This window comes from Bombina bombina, chromosome 1, assembly GCF_027579735.1.
Source record: "Bombina bombina isolate aBomBom1 chromosome 1, aBomBom1.pri, whole genome shotgun sequence".
In the NCBI taxonomy this organism is placed as follows: domain Eukaryota; kingdom Metazoa; phylum Chordata; class Amphibia; order Anura; family Bombinatoridae; genus Bombina; species Bombina bombina.
In genome coordinates, this window is record NC_069499.1 from 597,298,382 (window position 1) to 597,316,642 (window position 18,261).

General features: G+C 43.1%; 1 protein-coding gene across 1 annotated transcript in view; it reads right to left on the minus strand.

Moving 5' to 3' along the window:
- Nucleotides 1-18,261, minus strand: part of F8 (coagulation factor VIII) — a 269,846-nt gene that overhangs the window by 22,001 nt on the left and 229,584 nt on the right. The window contains exons 18-21 of the mRNA XM_053698910.1: nt 7,585-7,764; nt 6,521-6,634; nt 6,001-6,072; nt 507-592 (exon numbers count right to left, since the gene is read on the minus strand). Coding sequence (XP_053554885.1) covers nt 507-592; nt 6,001-6,072; nt 6,521-6,634; nt 7,585-7,764 — 452 coding nt within the window. The remainder of the gene's footprint in view (nt 1-506; nt 593-6,000; nt 6,073-6,520; nt 6,635-7,584; nt 7,765-18,261) is intronic.

The window sequence follows — 18,261 nt, forward strand, 5'->3', positions numbered from 1 at the left end:
CAGGGGCGGAACTGCCATTGTTGCAGCAGGTACAGTCGCACCAGGACCCAAGAGCTGGAGGGGGCCCATATCAGCCAGTCTTTACATAGGCATGTGCAGAATGTTTACAATCCTAATGCAGGGAGACTTGTATTAGTGCAGTTTGCAGTTCCATCTATCTTCTAAATCATTATACAGAGCAGCATGTATATTAACACTTTTGCTTTCTACTGAGTTACCCTTGGGCGGCCCAACAAAATCTTGCACCAGGGCCATCTGTTGAGTAGGTCCGCGAATGGGCATAAAAAACTGGTAATCCCATATAGAAAGATTTTCCCACCAATGTTGTTGTTTTTTGCCTCTATCTTTGTCATACCCCACTCTCTGATGTCTGTTACTATTCACATCCCTATCTACCCTCAGACTTCCACCTCTCTTTTTCCTGTCTACGAGCAGCCTCATACCATTACTTTCTTATATTTTCACATTAACTGCAACTCTCCCTGTCACATCCTCTAACATCTCACCTGTATCCAGGAATTGACATTTTCCACACTCCAGGCATTTATAGATCCACTGTTGTCCAATCTGGCAAGTGACGGTCCCCAGGAGTCTGTAAATAAAAGACATTGTGATGATTGCTGATGGATGATTGTGACGCAAAGGGGAAAGGAAGAGCTAATATAGAGGATGTAAATGATGAGAAGTGATACCAGACAGAAGGCTAATGCTAAGTATGCTGCACAGAAATTAATTAAATGGAGAAAACAGATAAGAGAAAAGTTAGTATGGAACATACAATATTAAACAACTTTCCATTTCCTTTTATCAAAATGTCTTAATTTTCTTGTTATCCTTTGTTGAAAAGTTTAAATGTAAGTTCAGGAGCGTGTATGTGTTTGCAGCACTATATGATAGCAGTTTTTCATGTTATATAGTGTTCCAGACATGTGCACGCAACCTATCTATGTATCTCTTTAACAAAGAATAACAGGAGAACAACACAAATTTGATAATAGAAGAAATGGATAAGAAACAATCGGCGAGAGTACGAGTTTTGTGTTAGGAGCTGTGTGGTGCTAATGAGCAATTTTTTCTCACCGCTCACTTACCTGCAGTACTGGTATTACAGGTTTTTACAAACCCGGCGTTAAAAGGCAAGAAGTGAGCGTAGAGCCAAATTTTGCTCCATACCGCACTCCAATACCAGCGCTGCTTAAGTCAGCGGTGAGCTGGTCGTACGTGCTCGTGCACGATTTCCCCATAGACATCAATGGGGAGAGCCGGCTGAAAAAAAGTCTAACACCTGCCAAAAAGCAGCGTAAATCTCAGTAACGCAGCCCCATTGACTCCTATGGGCAAATAAAACTTATGTTACACCTAACACCCTAACATGAACCCCGAGTCTAAACATCCCTAATATTACACTTATTAACCCCTAATCTGCCGCTTTGGACACCGCCGCCACCTACATTATACTTATTAACCCCTAATCTGCTGCCCCCAATATCGCTGACACCTACATTATATTTATTAACCCCTAATCTGCTGCCGCAACCTACCTACACTTATTAACCCCTAATCTGCCGCCCCCAACTAACCCCCGAAGATTCACTTACCGGGAGAAGTCTTCATCCAAGTGGCAAGATGTCCTCAACGAAGCCGGCAGAATTGATCCTCCAGATGAGCAGAAGTGGTCCTCCAGATGGGCAGAAGTCTTCATCCAGACGTCATCTTCTATCTTCATCCTTCCGGCGCGGATTGGGTCCATCTTCAAGACATCTGACGCGGAGCATCCTCTTCAAACGACGGCTTCTTTGTAATGAATATCTCTTTAACTGACGTCATCAAAGATGGCGTCCCTTAGATTCTGATTAGCTGATAGAATTCTATCAGCCAATCGGAATTAATGTAGAAAAAATCCTATTGGCTGATGCAATCAGCCAATAGGATTGAGCTGGCATTCTATTGGCTGTTCCAATCAGTCAATAGAATGCAAGCTCAATCCTATTGGCTGATTGGATCAGCCAATAGGATTGAAGTTCAATCCTATTGGCTGATTGCATCAGCCAATAGGATTTTTTCTACCTTAATTCCGATTGGCTGATAGGATTCTATCAGCTAATCGGAATCTAAGGGACGCCATCTTGGATGACGTCACTTAAAGAGATATTCTTTACGAAGAAGTCTTCGTTTGAAGAGGATGCTCCGCGTCGGATGTCTTGAAGATGGACCCGCTCCGCGCCGGATGGATGAAGATAGAAGATGCCATCTGGATGAAGACTTCTGCCGTCTGGAGGACCACTTCTGCCTGTCTGGAGGACCACTTCTGCCGGCTTCGTTGAGGACATCTTGCCGCTTGGATGAAGACTTCTCCCGGTAAGTGAACCTTCGGGGGTTAGTGTTAGGATTTTTTTAAGGGTGTATTGGGTTTGTCTATTTTGTAGGTTAGGGCTTTGGGCCTGCAAAAGAGCTAAATGCCCTTTTAAGGACACTGCTGCCACCTACATTATACTTATTAACCCCTAATCTGCTGCCCCCAATATCGCTGACACCTACATTATATTTATTAACCCCTAATCTGCTGCCGCAACCTACCTACACTTATTAACCCCTAATCTGCCATCCCCAACTAACCCCCGAAGATTCACTTACCGGGAGAAGTCTTCATCCAAGCGGCAAGATGTCCTCAACGAAGCCGGCAGAATTGGTCCTCCAGATGGGTAGAAGTGGTCCTCCAGACGGGCAGAAGTCTTCATCCAGACTTCATCTTCTATCTTCATCCTTCCGGCGCAGATTGGGTCCATCTTCAAGACATCCGACGCGGAGCATCCTCTTCAAACGACGGCTTCTTCGTAATGAATATCTCTTTAACTGACGTCATCCAAGACGTCCCTTAGGACCACTTCTGCCGGCTTCGTTGAGGACATCTTGCCGCTTGGATGAAGACTTCTCCCGGTAAGTGAACCTTCGGGGGTTAGTGTTAGGATTTTTTTAATGGTGTATTGGGTTTGTTTATTTTGTAGGTTAGGGCTTTGGGCCTGCAAAAGAGCTAAATGCCCTTTTAAAGGCAATGCCCATCCAAATGCCCTTTTCAGGGCAATGGGGAGCTTAGGTTTTTTTAGTTAGTACTTTATTTGGGCGGTTGGTTGTGTGGGTGGTGGATTTTACTGTTGGGGAGGTTGTTTGTATTTTTTTTTACAGGTAAAAGATGATTACTTTGGGGCAATGCCCCGCAAAAGGCCCTTTTAAGGGCTATTGATAGTTTAGTTTAGGCTAGGGTTTTTTTTTATTTTGGGGGGGCTTTTTTTTATTTTGATTAGATTAGGTGTAATTAGTTTAAAGCTCTGTAATTTGTTTTTTATTTTCTGTAATTTAGTGTGTTTTTTTAGTGATTTAGCTAATTTAATTTATTTAATTGTATTTAATTTAGTTAATTTATTTAATTGTATTTAATTAGTTAATTTATTTAATTGTAGTGTAGTGTTAGGTGTTATTGTAACTTAGGTTAGGTTGTATTTTACAGGTCAATTTGTATTTATTTTAGCTAGGTATTTATTAAATAGTTAACTATTTAGTAACTATTCTACCTAGTTAAAATAAATACAAACTTGCCTGTAAAATAAAAATAAACACAAAGCTAGATACAATGTAACTATTACTTATATTGTAGCTAGCTTAGGGTTTATTTTATAGGTAAGTATTTAGTTTTAAATAGGAATAATTTAGTTAATGATAGAAATTTTATTCAGATTTATTTTAATTATATTTCAATTAGGGGGTGTTAGGGTTAGACTTAGGTTTAGGGGTTAATACATTTAATATAGCGGTGGCGATGTTGGGGGCGGCAGATTAGGGGTTAATAAATATAATGTAGGTGGTGGCGATGTTAGGGGCAGCAGATTAGGGGTTAATAAGAATAATGTAGGTGGCGGAGATGTCGGGGGCGGCAGATTAGGGGTTAATAAGTGTAAGATTAGGGTAGACTCGGGGTTCATGTTAGGGTGTTAGGTGTAAACATAAAATGTGTTTCCCCATAGGAATCAATGGGGCTACGTTACTGAGCTTTACGCTGCTTTATTGCAGGTGTTAGACTTTTTCTCAGCCGGCTCTCCCCATTGATGTCTATGGGGAAATCGTGCACGAGCACATACGACCAGCTCACCGCAGACTTAAGCAGCGCTGGTATTGGAGTGTGGTATGGAGCACAAGTTTGCTCTATGCTCACTTCTTGCCTTTTAACGCCGGGTTTAGAAAACCCTGTAATACCAGCGCTGTAGGTAAGTGAGCGGTGAGAAAAAAATGCTCGTTAGCACCACACAGCTCATAATGCAAAACTCGTAATCTGGCCGTATATGACTGTGATATCTAAGTGTCCCCTGGCTATGTTGTATGTACCTGCTAATAGCCTGTGGGCTATGTGAGTGCATCCTGTACTTACTTGAGCAGCACCCACACTGCTGTGTTTACTCATCTGCAGAACGAAACTGATTCCCGCAGACAGCCCATACAGTGCACAAAGGTGTACGATGACCTGACAGGAGTGGCTAAGGGACAATTTCCATCAAAACCTGTAACAGGCTGACCTAACAGGAGGAGGCTAAAGGACAAGTCCCCGCAACACCTGAGGTTTGCTTGTGACTAACTCCCAGAGGGTGTTTTTCTGTACTCCATGTTCCCTCTCTTCTGTTTCTGGCTTTGTGAGGGGAAATTGTGTCTCACATACGTCTGAGAACCTCTTTCAACAAATAATCTTGATGAGCAAATATGAGACTATGGTAGATGAGAGGTGAGAGGGAGTAAAAGCTTATGGAATGTTGGGTGTCTTTGCCTCCTCCTAGTGGCCAGAAGGTAAATCCCAGCAAGGAGCATTGGCTCATGGAATCTCACCACCTTATGAAAGAAATATCTTTTTAATGTGTGTGATGACTTGTTGTTACCAAACTAAAGATACTGGAAGCCCTTATGAAAATGGTGGATACATGTGTCTAGTGGGAGTGCTGTGTAAAGCTGTTTTGTTCAAGGGGTGCAGCCTACTTGATGTCATGTGTCTTATCTGTCTATTACAACTACAACAGAAATATTGCCTATTATGTGTTGACTGAAGATATACATTGCTGGAACCAGGATAGTGGGAATATTTTTTTTGGCCTGGGGGCTCCTTATGGGCTCTGGGATGGTTGTACTGGGCATGTTATCTAAGGGAGTGACTTGGGTGCTAAGAGTGGATAATGAGCTGGCCATGTATGGGGTCCTTTGGGTGCTAGGGAGGGTATAGTAGTACAGAGTTAATAGGGAACAGGATGGTACAGTGTGGGATTAATACAATCAGAGGAGGTCATACAATCGAGAAGTTTGGAGTGTGGAGACGGGGGATTAATTTTGAAGGTGATACAGTAGATGTTAATGAATATGGGAGATTGTGCTTAAGAGTTTATTGTGTAGACTCTAGAGGTCTTTGTGGGGTTAATGGTTAGTGTTTAACGCTTTACACCAACTTTGAGCTGTTGTAAAGAAAAGGGGCTTATTGGCTGTTTATCAACCAGTCTCAATAAATTGTGTCCTGCAATAAAAGGATTCCCAAACAAGGAAGGTGATGCTGGGCTATGGGAAAAGTGAATGTACCTTTTGTATATTTTAAAGCTCTACCTATGCTTCTAAAAGTACAGAGCCTTTATACTTTATTATTTATATCTTAAAAAACAGTGGTATTTTTTATTGAAGTTCTGAAGGACTTATTTTTCTTGATATGCTTGTAGCTGTAGGTCAGTTCTTCTTGCTTTAAAGATTGCAAGTGCGCAATAGACATGCAGGCTCCTGAGCTTCAGGTAGGCCCTACTGGGAAGGGTCCATTTTTCAACCACAGTGACCAAGATAAAGAGTTAAATCGTATAACAGAAGTAAATTATACACTCTATCTGAATTATCAAAATTTAATTTTGACTTTTGTGCCTATTAATTTGTGTGGAACCACCAGTGTCTTTTGGTCTGTATGTTATCCCTGCACCTCCCATTTCATACCATAATACCCCGACGAAGAAATCTGAGAATCTTTGATTTTTCCAGATGACAAACCAAGGGGCATCCGACAACCTGTTAAAAGATATCAATAGTAAACCTTTGTTGCACGTAGTTAATTTTGTACACAACGTTCCCCATTACACACACCCCAATACCATGCAGTATCTTACATGTTACACATCAGTATTATTGTATGTAGTATATTGTATTCTCTAAAAAAATAGCAAGCATCACTGATTACATATCATGACAACTGCACATTCCATAACATCACATAATATTGCCGTATTTCATGTTACAGTTTGCTATACATTTTACTGCACATTCCATAACATCACATAATATTGCCGTATTTCATGTTACAGTTTGCTATACATTTTACTGCACATTCCATAACATCACATAATATTGCTGTATTTCATGTTACAGTTTGCTATACATTTTACTGCACATTCCATAACATCACATAATATTGCCGTATTTCATGTTACAGTTTGCTATACATTTTACTTTGCCATACCTCGGTCATACACAATGTAAAGCGCAGTTAGTCCACAATCCTGGAATTTTCCTTCGGATTCTACACGCCAGGCACCAACAGACTGTGGGACCATCTCTAGGGTTACCAGTACTCCTAAAGTACACACAAAATGCCCCATATATTAAAAAAACAGCAATAACACAAGAAAATCTGCTTGAAACCTATAATGGCCTAGATTCTTTTTTTTGTGAAACTAAAACCTTATTGAAAAACTCGCTCTAACATCTCAACTTAAAAATTGCAGCTGTATCACAGCCCCTCATCACAGCTGCAAGTAGCGGGATCATCTCTATTATAATTAATTCATTTTTTGTCACACCATTTTACTATCAAGGATACCACCATCACAAAAGCAAAACCTTACTAAACAAGTGAATTAAAAATAAAAAACATGTTCGTAAAACAGTTTTCATGAATTCTGCATGCTTGAAAAACCCTGGCCACGCTTGTAGAACACCCTGGATCACCTGTTGCTAGCCCCTTTTTTGCTTTTATGAGCTTTCTGAGACGGTTCTCATTTTAACTAGTGAGACTACTTTACCATAACAGAACAGAAATGTGATTATTTTACTTTTATTGATCATCTACAAAACCTGTTTTGCAAGCATATTTCCTACATATTGCAGTTGTATTCCACATTGCTAGCCGTTGTTTGCTGTGCAAGATATAGATCATATATTGGGGCAATTAACACAATATCAGGAAAGCCTAGCCCACTAACAAAATTGTGTTGTGCATTGTTCAACAGAAAGATGCAGACGCAGGTTATGTGATGATAGGTTGAAGTAAATGGTGACATATTTGTAGTATGCAGTTGATTGGAGGGACATGTGTAACATATAATGACGGAATGCTGAACGTATTGGAGAGACATGACCTACTCTGTGTGTTATAGAGACATGATACAGTGCTAAAATGAAGAGATATTTTAAAACACACAGAACGACAGACTGGCATGTCCATGTACAATGGGATGAAGAGATCTGTAGTATCTCTTGGCAGAGGCATATGTTAAGTGACTTAATATTTTTTTCAGCGCTTACCAGGGTAGAGGCTGTGTAGGTTGAGGCGTCTCTCATGCGGATCTCGAGATGTTAGGATGTTTCCATGGAATTGAACAGTGAGAATCTCCCAGGTACCCACAGTGACAAGATGCCACCTCACTTTCTGGTGTAGCGGTAAGATAAGTCCAGGCAAGGTGTCACCAACATGGCCATTAATGGCTAAAAGGAAAAGACAGCAAGTCAAAGGCTGCATAAACTATTTAATTTTAAACACAAATGTAACACAGATCTGTAGAGGTACAATGCATGCAGTGTATGAGGTGAAATACCCTGCAATATATCTGTTTAGTGGCCTGCGCACAATCTTAACATTTAAATACTCTACTCCAGTCTAGAGTCTACTCCAGAATTGTTATTGTTTAAAAAAACAGAATTTATGTTTACCTGATAAATTACTTTCTCCAACGGTGTGTCCGGTCCACGGCGTCATCCTTACTTGTGGGATATTCTCTTCCCCAACAGGAAATGGCAAAGAGCCCAGCAAAGCTGGTCACATGATCCCTCCTAGGCTCCGCCTTCCCCAGTCATTCGACCGACGTAAAGGAGGAATATTTGCATAGGAGAAATCATATGATACCGTGGTGACTGTAGTTAAAGAAAATAAATTATCAGACCTGATTAAAAAACCAGGGCGGGCCGTGGACCGGACACACCGTTGGAGAAAGTAATTTATCAGGTAAACATAAATTCTGTTTTCTCCAACATAGGTGTGTCCGGTCCACGGCGTCATCCTTACTTGTGGGAACCAATACCAAAGCTTTAGGACACGGATGATGGGAGGGAGCAAATCAGGTCACCTAGATGGAAGGCACCACGGCTTGCAAAACCTTTCTCCCAAAAATAGCCTCAGAAGAAGCAAAAGTATCAAATTTGTAAAATTTAGTAAAAGTGTGCAGTGAAGACCAAGTCGCTGCCTTACATATCTGATCAACAGAAGCCTCGTTCTTGAAGGCCCATGTGGAAGCCACGGCCCTAGTGGAATGAGCTGTGATTCTTTCAGGAGGCTGCCGTCCGGCAGTCTCATAAGCCAATCTGATGATGCTTTTAAGCCAAAAAGAGAGAGAGGTAGAAGTTGCTTTTTGACCTCTCCTTTTACCAGAATAAACAACAAACAAGGAAGATGTTTGTCTGAAATCCTTTGTAGCATCTAAATAGAATTTTAGAGCACGAACAACATCCAAATTGTGCAACAAACGTTCCTTCTTTGAAACTGGATTCGGACACAAAGAAGGCACGACTATCTCCTGGTTAATGTTTTTGTTAGAAACAACTTTCGGAAGAAAACCAGGATTAGTACGCAAAACCACCTTATCTGCATGGAACACCAGATAAGGAGGAGAACACTGCAGAGCAGATAACTCTGAAACTCTTCTAGCAGAAGAAATTGCAACCAAAAACAAAACTTTCCAAGATAATAACTTAATATCTACGGAATGTAAGGGTTCAAACGGAACCCCCTGAAGAACTGAAAGAACTAAATTGAGACTCCAAGGAGGAGTCAAAGGTTTGTAAACAGGCTTGATTCTAACCAGAGCCTGAACAAAAGCTTGAACATCTGGCACAGCCGCCAGCTTTTTGTGAAGTAAAACAGATAAAGCAGAAATCTGTCCCTTCAAAGAACTTGCAGATAATCCTTTCTCCAAACCTTCTTGAAGAAAGGATAGAATCTTAGGAATTTTTATCTTGTTCCATGGGAATCCTTTAGATTCACACCAACAGATATATTTTTTCCATATTTTATGGTAGATTTTTCTAGTTACAGGCTTTCTGGCCTGAACAAGAGTATCAATGACAGAATCTGAGAACCCTCGCTTTGATAAAATCAAGCGTTCAATCTCCAAGCAGTCAGTTGGAGTGAGGCCAGATTCGGATGTTCGAACGGACCTTGAACAAGAAGGTCCTGTCTCAAAGGAAGCTTCCATGGTGGAGCCGATGACATATTCACCAGGTCTGCATACCAAGTCCTGCGTGGCCACGCAGGAGCTATCAAGATCACCGATGCCCTCTCCTGATTGATCCTGGCTACCAGCCTGGGGATGAGAGGAAATGGTGGGAATACATAAGCTAGGTTGAAGGTCCAAGGTGCTACTAGTGCATCTACTAGAGTCGCCTTGGGATCCCTGGATCTGGACCCGTAGCAAGGAACCTTGAAGTTCTGACGAGAGGCCATCAGATCCATGTCTGGAATGCCCCACAATTGAGTAATTTGGGCAAAGATTTCCGGATGGAGTTCCCACTCCCCCGGATGAAATGTCTGACGACTCAGAAAATCCGCTTCCCAATTTTCCACTCCTGGGATGTGGATTGCAGACAAGTGGCAGGAGTGAGTCTCCGCCCATTGAATGATTTTGGTCACTTCTTCCATCGCCAGGGAACTCCTTGTTCCCCCCTGATGGTTGATATACGCAACAGTCGTCATGTTGTCTGATTGAAACCGTATGAATTTGGCCTTTGCTAGCTGAGGCCAAGCCTTGAGAGCATTGAATATCGCTCTCAGTTCCAGAATATTTATCGGGAGAAGAGATTCTTCCCGAGACCAAAGACCCTGAGCTTTCAGGAGTTCCCAGACCGCGCCTCAGCCCACCAGACTGGCGTCGGTCGTGACAATGACCCACTCTGGTCTGCGGAAGCTCATCCCCTGTGACAGGTTGTCCAGGGTCAGCCACCAACGAAGTGAATCTCTGGTCCTCTGATCTACTTGTATCGTCGGAGACAAGTCTGTATAATCCCCATTCCACTGACTGAGCATGCACAGTTGTAATGGTCTCAGATGAATTCGCGCAAAAGGAACTATGTCCATTGCCGCGACCATCAAACCTATTACTTCCATGCACTGCGCTATGGAAGGAAGAGGAACAGAATGAAGTGCTTGACAAGAGCTTAGAAGTTTTGATTTTCTGGCCTCTGTCAGAAAAATCCTCATTTCTAAGGAGTCTATTATTGTTCCCAAGAAGGGAACTCTTGTTGACGGAGATAGAGAACTTTTTTCTACGTTCACTTTCCACCCGTGAGATCTGAGAAAGGCCAGGACAATGTCCGTATGAGCCTTTGCTTGTGGTAGGGACGACGCTTGAATCAGTATGTCGTCCAAGTAAGGTACTACTGCAATGCCCCTTGGTCGTAGCACCGCTAGAAGGGACCCTAGTACCTTTGTGAAAATTCTTGGAGCAGTGGCTAATCCGAATGGAAGTGCCACAAACTGGTAATGCTTGTCCAGAAATGCGAACCTTAGGAACCGATGATGTTCCTTGTGGATAGGAATATGTAGATACGCATCCTTTAAATCCACCGTGGTCATGAATTGACCTTCCTGGATGGAAGGAAGAATTGTCCGAATGGTTTCCATTTTGAACGATGGAACCTGAGAAACTTGTTTAGGATCTTGAGATCTAAGATTGGTCTGAATGTTCCCTCTTTTTTGGGAACTATGAACAGATTGGAGTAGAATCCCATCCCTTGTTCTCCTAATGGAACAGGATGAATCACTCCCATTTTTAACAGGTCTTCTACACAATGTAAGAATGCCTGTCTTTTTATGTGGTCTGAAGACAATTGAGACCTGTGGAACCTCCCCCTTGGGGGAAGCTCCTTGAATTCCAGAAGATAACCTTGGGAGACTATTTCTAGCGCCCAAGGATCCAGAACATCTCTTGCCCAAGCCTGAGCGAAGAGAGAAAGTCTGCCCCCCACCAGATCCGGTCCCGGATCGGGGGCCAACATCTCATGTTGTCTTGGTAGCAGTGGCAGGTTTCTTGGCCTGCTTACCTTTGTTCCAGCCTTGCATTGGCCTCCAGGCTGGCTTGGTTTGAGAAGTATTACCCTCTTGCTTAGAGGATGTAGCACTTGGGGCTGGTCCGTTTCTGCGAAAGGGACGAAAATTTGGTTTATTTTTAGCCTTGAAAGACCTATCCTGAGGAAGGGCGTGGCCCTTACCCCCAGTGATATCAGAAATAACCTCTTTCAAGTCAGGGCCAAACAGCGTTTTCCCCTTGAAAGGTATGTTAAGCAATTTGTTCTTGGAAGACGCATCCGCTGACCAAGATTTTAGCCAAAGCGCTCTGCGCGCCACAATAGCAAACCCTGAATTTTTCGCCGCTAATCTAGCCAATTGCAAAGTGGCGTCTAAAGTAAAAGAGTTAGCCAATTTGAGAGCATGAATTCTGTCCATAATCTCCTCATAAGAAGAATCTTTATTGAGCGACTTTTCTAGTTCATCGAACCAGAAACACGCTGCTGTAGTGACAGGAACCATGCATGAAATTGGTTGTAGAAGGTAACCTTGCTGAACAAACATCTTTTTAAGCAAACCCTCTAATTTTTTATCCATAGGATCTTTGAAAGCACAACTATCTTCTATAGGGATAGTAGTGCGTTTGTTTAGAGTAGAAACCGCCCCCTCGACCTTGGGGACTGTCTGCCATAAGTCCTTTCTGGGGTCGACCATAGGAAACAATTTCTTAAATATAGGGGGAGGGACAAAAGGTATGCCGGGCCTTTCCCATTCTTTGTTTACAATGTCCGCCACCCGCTTGGGTATAGGAAAAGCTTCGGGGGGCCCCGGGACCTCTAGGAACTTGTCCATCTTACATTTTACAATTTCTCTGGAATGACCAAATTCTCACAATCATCCAGAGTAGATAACACCTCCTTAAGCAGAGCGCGGAGATGTTCCAATTTAAATTTGAATGTAATCACATCAGGTTCAGCTTGTTGAGAAATTTTCCCTGAATCTGAAATTTCTCCCTCAGACAAAACCTCCCTGGCCCCCTCAGACTGGTGTAGGGGCACTTCAGAACCAATATCATCAGCGTCCTCATGCTCTTCAGTATTTTCTAAAACAGAGCAGTCGCGCTTTCGCTGATAAGTGGGCATTTTGGCTAAAATGTTTTTGATAGAATTATCCATTACAGCCGTTAATTGTTGCATAGTAAGGAGTATTGGCGCACTAGATGTACTAGGGGCCTCCTGTGTGGGCAAGACTGGCGTAGACGAAGGAGGGGATGATGCAGTACCATGCTTACTCCCCTCACTTGAGGAATCATCTTGGGCATCATTTTCTCTAAATTTTGTGTCACATAAATCACATCTATTTAAATGAGAAGGAACCTTGGCTTCCCCACATACAGAACATAGTCTATCTGATAGTTCAGACATGTTAAACAGGCATAAACTTGATAACAAAGTACAAAAAACGTTTTAAAATAAAACCGTTACTGTCACTTTAAATTTTAAACTGAACACACTTTATTACTGAAAATGTGAAAAAGTATGAAGGAATTGTTCAAAATTCACCAAAATTTCACCACAGTGTCTTAAAGCCTTAAAAGTATTGCACACCAAATTTGAAAGCTTTAACTCTTAAAATAACGGAATCGGAGCCGTTTTTATATTTAACCCCTATACAGTCCCTGGTATCTGCTTTGCTGAGACCCAACCAAGCCCAAAGGGGAATACGATACCAAATGACGCCTTCAGTAAGCTTTTTCTATGTATCTGAGCTCCTCACACATGCATCTGCATGTCTTGCTTCCCAAAAACAACTGCGCAATAGAGGCGCGAAAATGAGGCTCTGCCTATGATTAGAGAAGGCCCCCAGTGAAAAAGGTGTCCAATACAGTGCCTGCCGGTTATTTTACATAATTCCCAAGAATAAAATAACTCCTCAAAACTATGAAGTATTAAAAATGCTTATATATCAATCGTTTTAGCCCAGAAAAATGTCTACCAGTCTTTAAAGCCCTTGTGAAGCCCTTTATTCTTATTTAATAAAAATGGCTTACCGGATCCCATAGGGAAAATGACAGCTTCCAGCATTACCAAGTCTTGTTAGAAATGTGTCATACCTCAAGCAGCAAAAGTCTGCTCACTGTTTCCCCCAACTGAAGTTAATTCCTCTCAACAGTCCTGTGTGGAAACAGCCATCGATTTTAGTAACGGTTGCTAAAATCATTTTCCTCTTACAAACAGAAATCTTCATCTCTTTTCTGTTTCAGAGTAAATAGTACATACCAGCACTATTTTAAAATAACAAACTCTTGATTGAAGAATAAAAACTACATTTAAACACCAAAAAACTCTAAGCCATCTCCGTGGAGATGTTGCCTGTACAACGGCAAAGAGAATGACTGGGGAAGGCGGAGCCTAGGAGGGATCATGTGACCAGCTTTGCTGGGCTCTTTGCCATTTCCTGTTGGGGAAGAGAATATCCCACAAGTAAGGATGACGCCGTGGACCGGACACACCTATGTTGGAGAAACAGAATTTATGCTTACCTGATAAATTACTTTCTCTTGCAGTGTATCCAGTCCACGGCTTCATCCTTTACTTGTGGTATATTCTCATTCCCTACAGGAAGTGGCAAAGAGAGCACACAGCAGAGCTGTCCATATAGCTCCCCCTCTAGCTCCACCCCCCAGTCATTCGACCAAAGGTTAGGAAGAAAAAGGAGAAACCATAGGGTGCAGTGGTGACTGTAGTTTAAACAAAAAATGTAATACCTGACTTAAATGCCAGGGCGGGCCGTGGACTGGATACACCGCAACAGAAAGTAATTTATCAGGTAAGCATAAATTCTGTTTTCTCTTGCAAGGTGTATCCAGTCCACGGCTTCATCCTTTACTTGTGGGATACCAATACCAAAGCTTTAGGACACGGATGAAGGGAGGGAACAAGACAGGTACCTTAAACAGAAGGCACCACTGCTTGCAAAACCTTTCTCCCAAAAATAGCCTCCGAAGAAGCAAAAGTATTGAATTTGTAAAATTTGGCAAAAGTATGCAGTGAAGACCAAGTTGCTGCCTTACATGCTTTTCAGCCAAAAGGAAAGAGAGGTAGCAGTCGCTTTCTGACCTCTCCTCTTACCAGAATAGATAACAAACAAGGAAGATGTTTGTCTGAAATCCTTAGTTGCTTGTAAATAGAACTTTAAAGCACGAACTACATCAAGATTGTGTAACAGACGTTCCTTCTTCGAAGAAGGATTAGGACACAGAGAAGGAACAACTATTTCCTGGTTAATATTCTTGTTAGAAACAACTTTAGGAAGAAAACCAGACTTGGTACGCAAAACTACCTTATCTGCGTACAACACCAGGTAAGGTTTATCACACTGTAAGGCAGATAATTCTGAAACTCTTCGAGCAGAAGAGATAGCTACTAAAAACAAAACTTTCCAAGATAACAACTTAATATCTATGGAATGTAAAGGTTCAAACGGAACCCCTTGAAGAACTGAAAGAACTAGATTTAGACTCCATGGCGGAGCCACAGGTTTATAGACAGGCATGATTCTGACTAAAGCCTGAGCAAACGCTTGAACGTCTGGTACCTCTGCCAGACGCTTGTGTAAAAGGATAGACAGAGCTGATATTTGTCCTTTTAATCCTTCTTGGAGAAAGGACAATATCCTGGGAATCCTAATCTTACTCCATGAGTAACCCTTGGATTCACACCAACAAAGATATTTCCGCCATATCTTATGGTAGATTTTCCTGGTGACAGGCTTTCTAGCCTGAATCAGAGTATCTATAACTGACTCAGAGAACCCACGCTTTGATAGAGTTAAGCGTTCAATCTCCAAGCAGTCAGACGTATAGAAACTAGATTTGGATGCTTGAACGGACCCTGTATTAGAAGATCCTGCCTCATTGGCAGTGTTCATGGTGGGACAGATGACATGTCCACTAGGTCTGCATACCAAGTCCTGCGTGGCCACGCAGGCGCTATCAGAATCACCGAAGCCTTCTCCTGCTTGATTCTGGCGACCAGACGCGGGAGGAGAGGAAACGGTGGAAAAACATAAGCCAGATTGAAGGACCAAGGCGCTGCTAGAGCATCTATCAATACCGCCTTGGGGTCCAGGGACCTGGACCCGTAGAGAGGAAGTTTGGCGTTCTGACGGGACGCAATCAGATCCAATTCTGGAGTGCCCCATAGCTGAGTCAGCTGGGCAAATACCTCCGAGTGGAGTTCCCACTCCCTCGGGTGAAAAGTCTGACGACTTAGAAAATCCGCCTCCCAGTTGTCTACTCCTGGGATGTGAATTGCTGAGAAATGGCAGGAGTGATCCTCCGCCCACCTGATTATTTTGGTTACTTCCGTCATTGCTAGGGAACTCTTTGTTCCCCCCTGATGATTGACGTAAGCTACAGTCGTGATGTGGTCCGACTGAAATCTGATGAATTTGGCCGCAGCTAGTTGAGGCCATGCCTGAAGAGCGTTGAATATCGCCCTCAGTTCCAGAATGTTTATCGGGAGAAGCGTTTCTTCCCGAGACCATAATCCCTGAGCTTTCAGGGAGTCCCAGACCGCACCCCAGCCTAACAGACTGGCGTCGGTCGTTACAATGACCCACTCTGGCCTGCGGAAACATATTCCCTGAGACAGGTGGTCCTGAGGCAACCACCAGAGAAGAGAATCTCTGGTCTCCTGGTCTAACTGAATTTGAGGAGACAAATCTGCATAACCCCCATTCCACTGTTTGAGCATGCATAGTTGCAGTGGTCTGAGGTGTATAAGAGCAAAAGGGACTATGTCCATTGCCGCTACCATTAATCCGATTGCCTCCATGCACTGAGCTACAGATGGCCGAGGAATGGAATGAAGAACTCAGCAAGTAGTTGAAAGTTTCAACTTTCTGACCTCCGGCAGAAATATTTTCATTTCTACTGAATCTATTAGTGTTCCTAGGAAGGGAACCCTTGTGAGTGGGGACAGAGAACTCTTTTTGACATTCACCTTCCACCCGTGAGACCTCAGAAAGGACAATACAATCTCCGTGTGTGCCTTGGCTCTGTGAAAGGACGGCGCCTGAATTAAGATGTCGTCCAAATAAGGCGCCACTGCTATGCCCCGCGGTCTTAGAACCGCCAGAAGGGACCCTAGCACCTTTGTGAAAATTCTGGGAGCAGTGGCTAAACCGAATGGAAGAGCCACGAACTGGTAATGCTTGTCTAAGAAAGCGAACCTGAGGAACTGATGATGATCTTTGTGGATCGGAATATGCAGGTACGCATCCTTTAGATCCACCGTAGTCATATATTGACCTTCCTGGATCATAGGTAAGATTGTCCGAATGGTCTCCATCTTGAATGATGGGACTCTGAGGAATTTGTTTAGAATTTTTAGATCCAGGATTGGTCTGAAAGTTCCTTCTTTTTTGGGAACCACAAACAGGTTTGAGTAAAAACGCCTCTTTCTTTGTCTGGTCTGTAGACAGACGAGAAATGTGGAACCTTCCCCTTGGAGGGGAGTCCTTGAATTCTAGAAGATATCCCTGGGAAACAATCTCTAATGCCCAGGTATCATGAACATCTCTTGCCCAGGCCTGAGCGAAGAGAGAGAGTCTGCCCCCTACTAGATCCGGTCCCGGATCGGGGGCTACCCCTTCATGCTGTCTTGGTAGCAGCTGCAGGCTTTTTGGCCTGTTTAGCCTGGTTCCAGCCCTGGTAAGGCTTCCAGGTTGCCTTGGGCTGTGAAGCGTTACCCTCTTGCTTTGCAGCTGTAGAGACTGAAGCCGGACCGCTCCTGAAGTTACGAAAGGAACGAAAATTAGCTTTGTTTCTAGCCTTAAAGGGCTTGTCCTGAGGGAGAGCATGGCCCTTTCCCCCGGTGATTTCTGAAATAATCTCTTTCAATTCTGGCCCGAAAAGGGTCTTTCCCTTGAAAGGGATATTTAATAATTTGGATTTTGACGACACATCGGCCGACCATGACTTGAGCCAAAGCGCTCTGCGTGCCATAATGGCGAAACCTGAATTTTTTGCCGCTAACTTAGCTAATTGCAAGGCGGCGTCTGTGATAAAAGAATTAGCCAGCTTTAGAGCCTTAATTCTATCCATAATTTCGTCATATGAGGTCTCTGTCTGGAGCGACTCCTCCAGCGCCTCAAACCAGAAAGCCGCTGCAGTAGTTACAGGAATAATGCAGGCAATAGGTTGGAGAAGGAAACCTTGTTGAACAAAAATTTTCTTAAGTAAACCTTCTAATTTTTTATCCATAGGAGCTTTAAAAACACAACTGTCTTCAATTGGTATTGTTGTGCGCTCAGCAAGTGAAGAAACAGCCCCCTCTACCTTAGGGACTGTCTGCCACGAGTCCCGCCTGGGGTCAGTTATGGGGAACATTTTCTTAAAAATAGGGGGGGGGGGAACAAAAGGGACACCTGGTCTATCCCACTCCCTAGTAACAATATCCGCAACCCTTTTAGGGATCGGAAACGCATCAGTGTATACAGGGACCTCTAGGTACTTGTCCATTTTACACAATTTCTCTGGGACCACCATAGGGTCACAATCATCCAGAGTGGCTAATACCTCCCTGAGCAATACGCGGAGGTGTTCCAGTTTAAATTTAAACGCTAATGAATCTGACTCTGCCTGATGAGAAACCTTTCCTGAGTCGGAAATTTCTCCCTCAGACATCAAATCCCTCACTCCCACTTCAGAGTGTTGTGAGGGTACATCAGATAAGGCTACCAAAGCTTCAGATTGCTCTATTGCGCTTTGCCGGAAAAACTGGCAGTTTGGATAGAAAGGCCGCAAGGGAATTATCCATGACTGTCGCTAGTTGTTGCAATGTAATAGCGGCAGACGTACTAGAGGTACTAGGCATCGCTTGAGCGGGCGTAACTGGTTGTGACACATGGGGAGAGGTAGG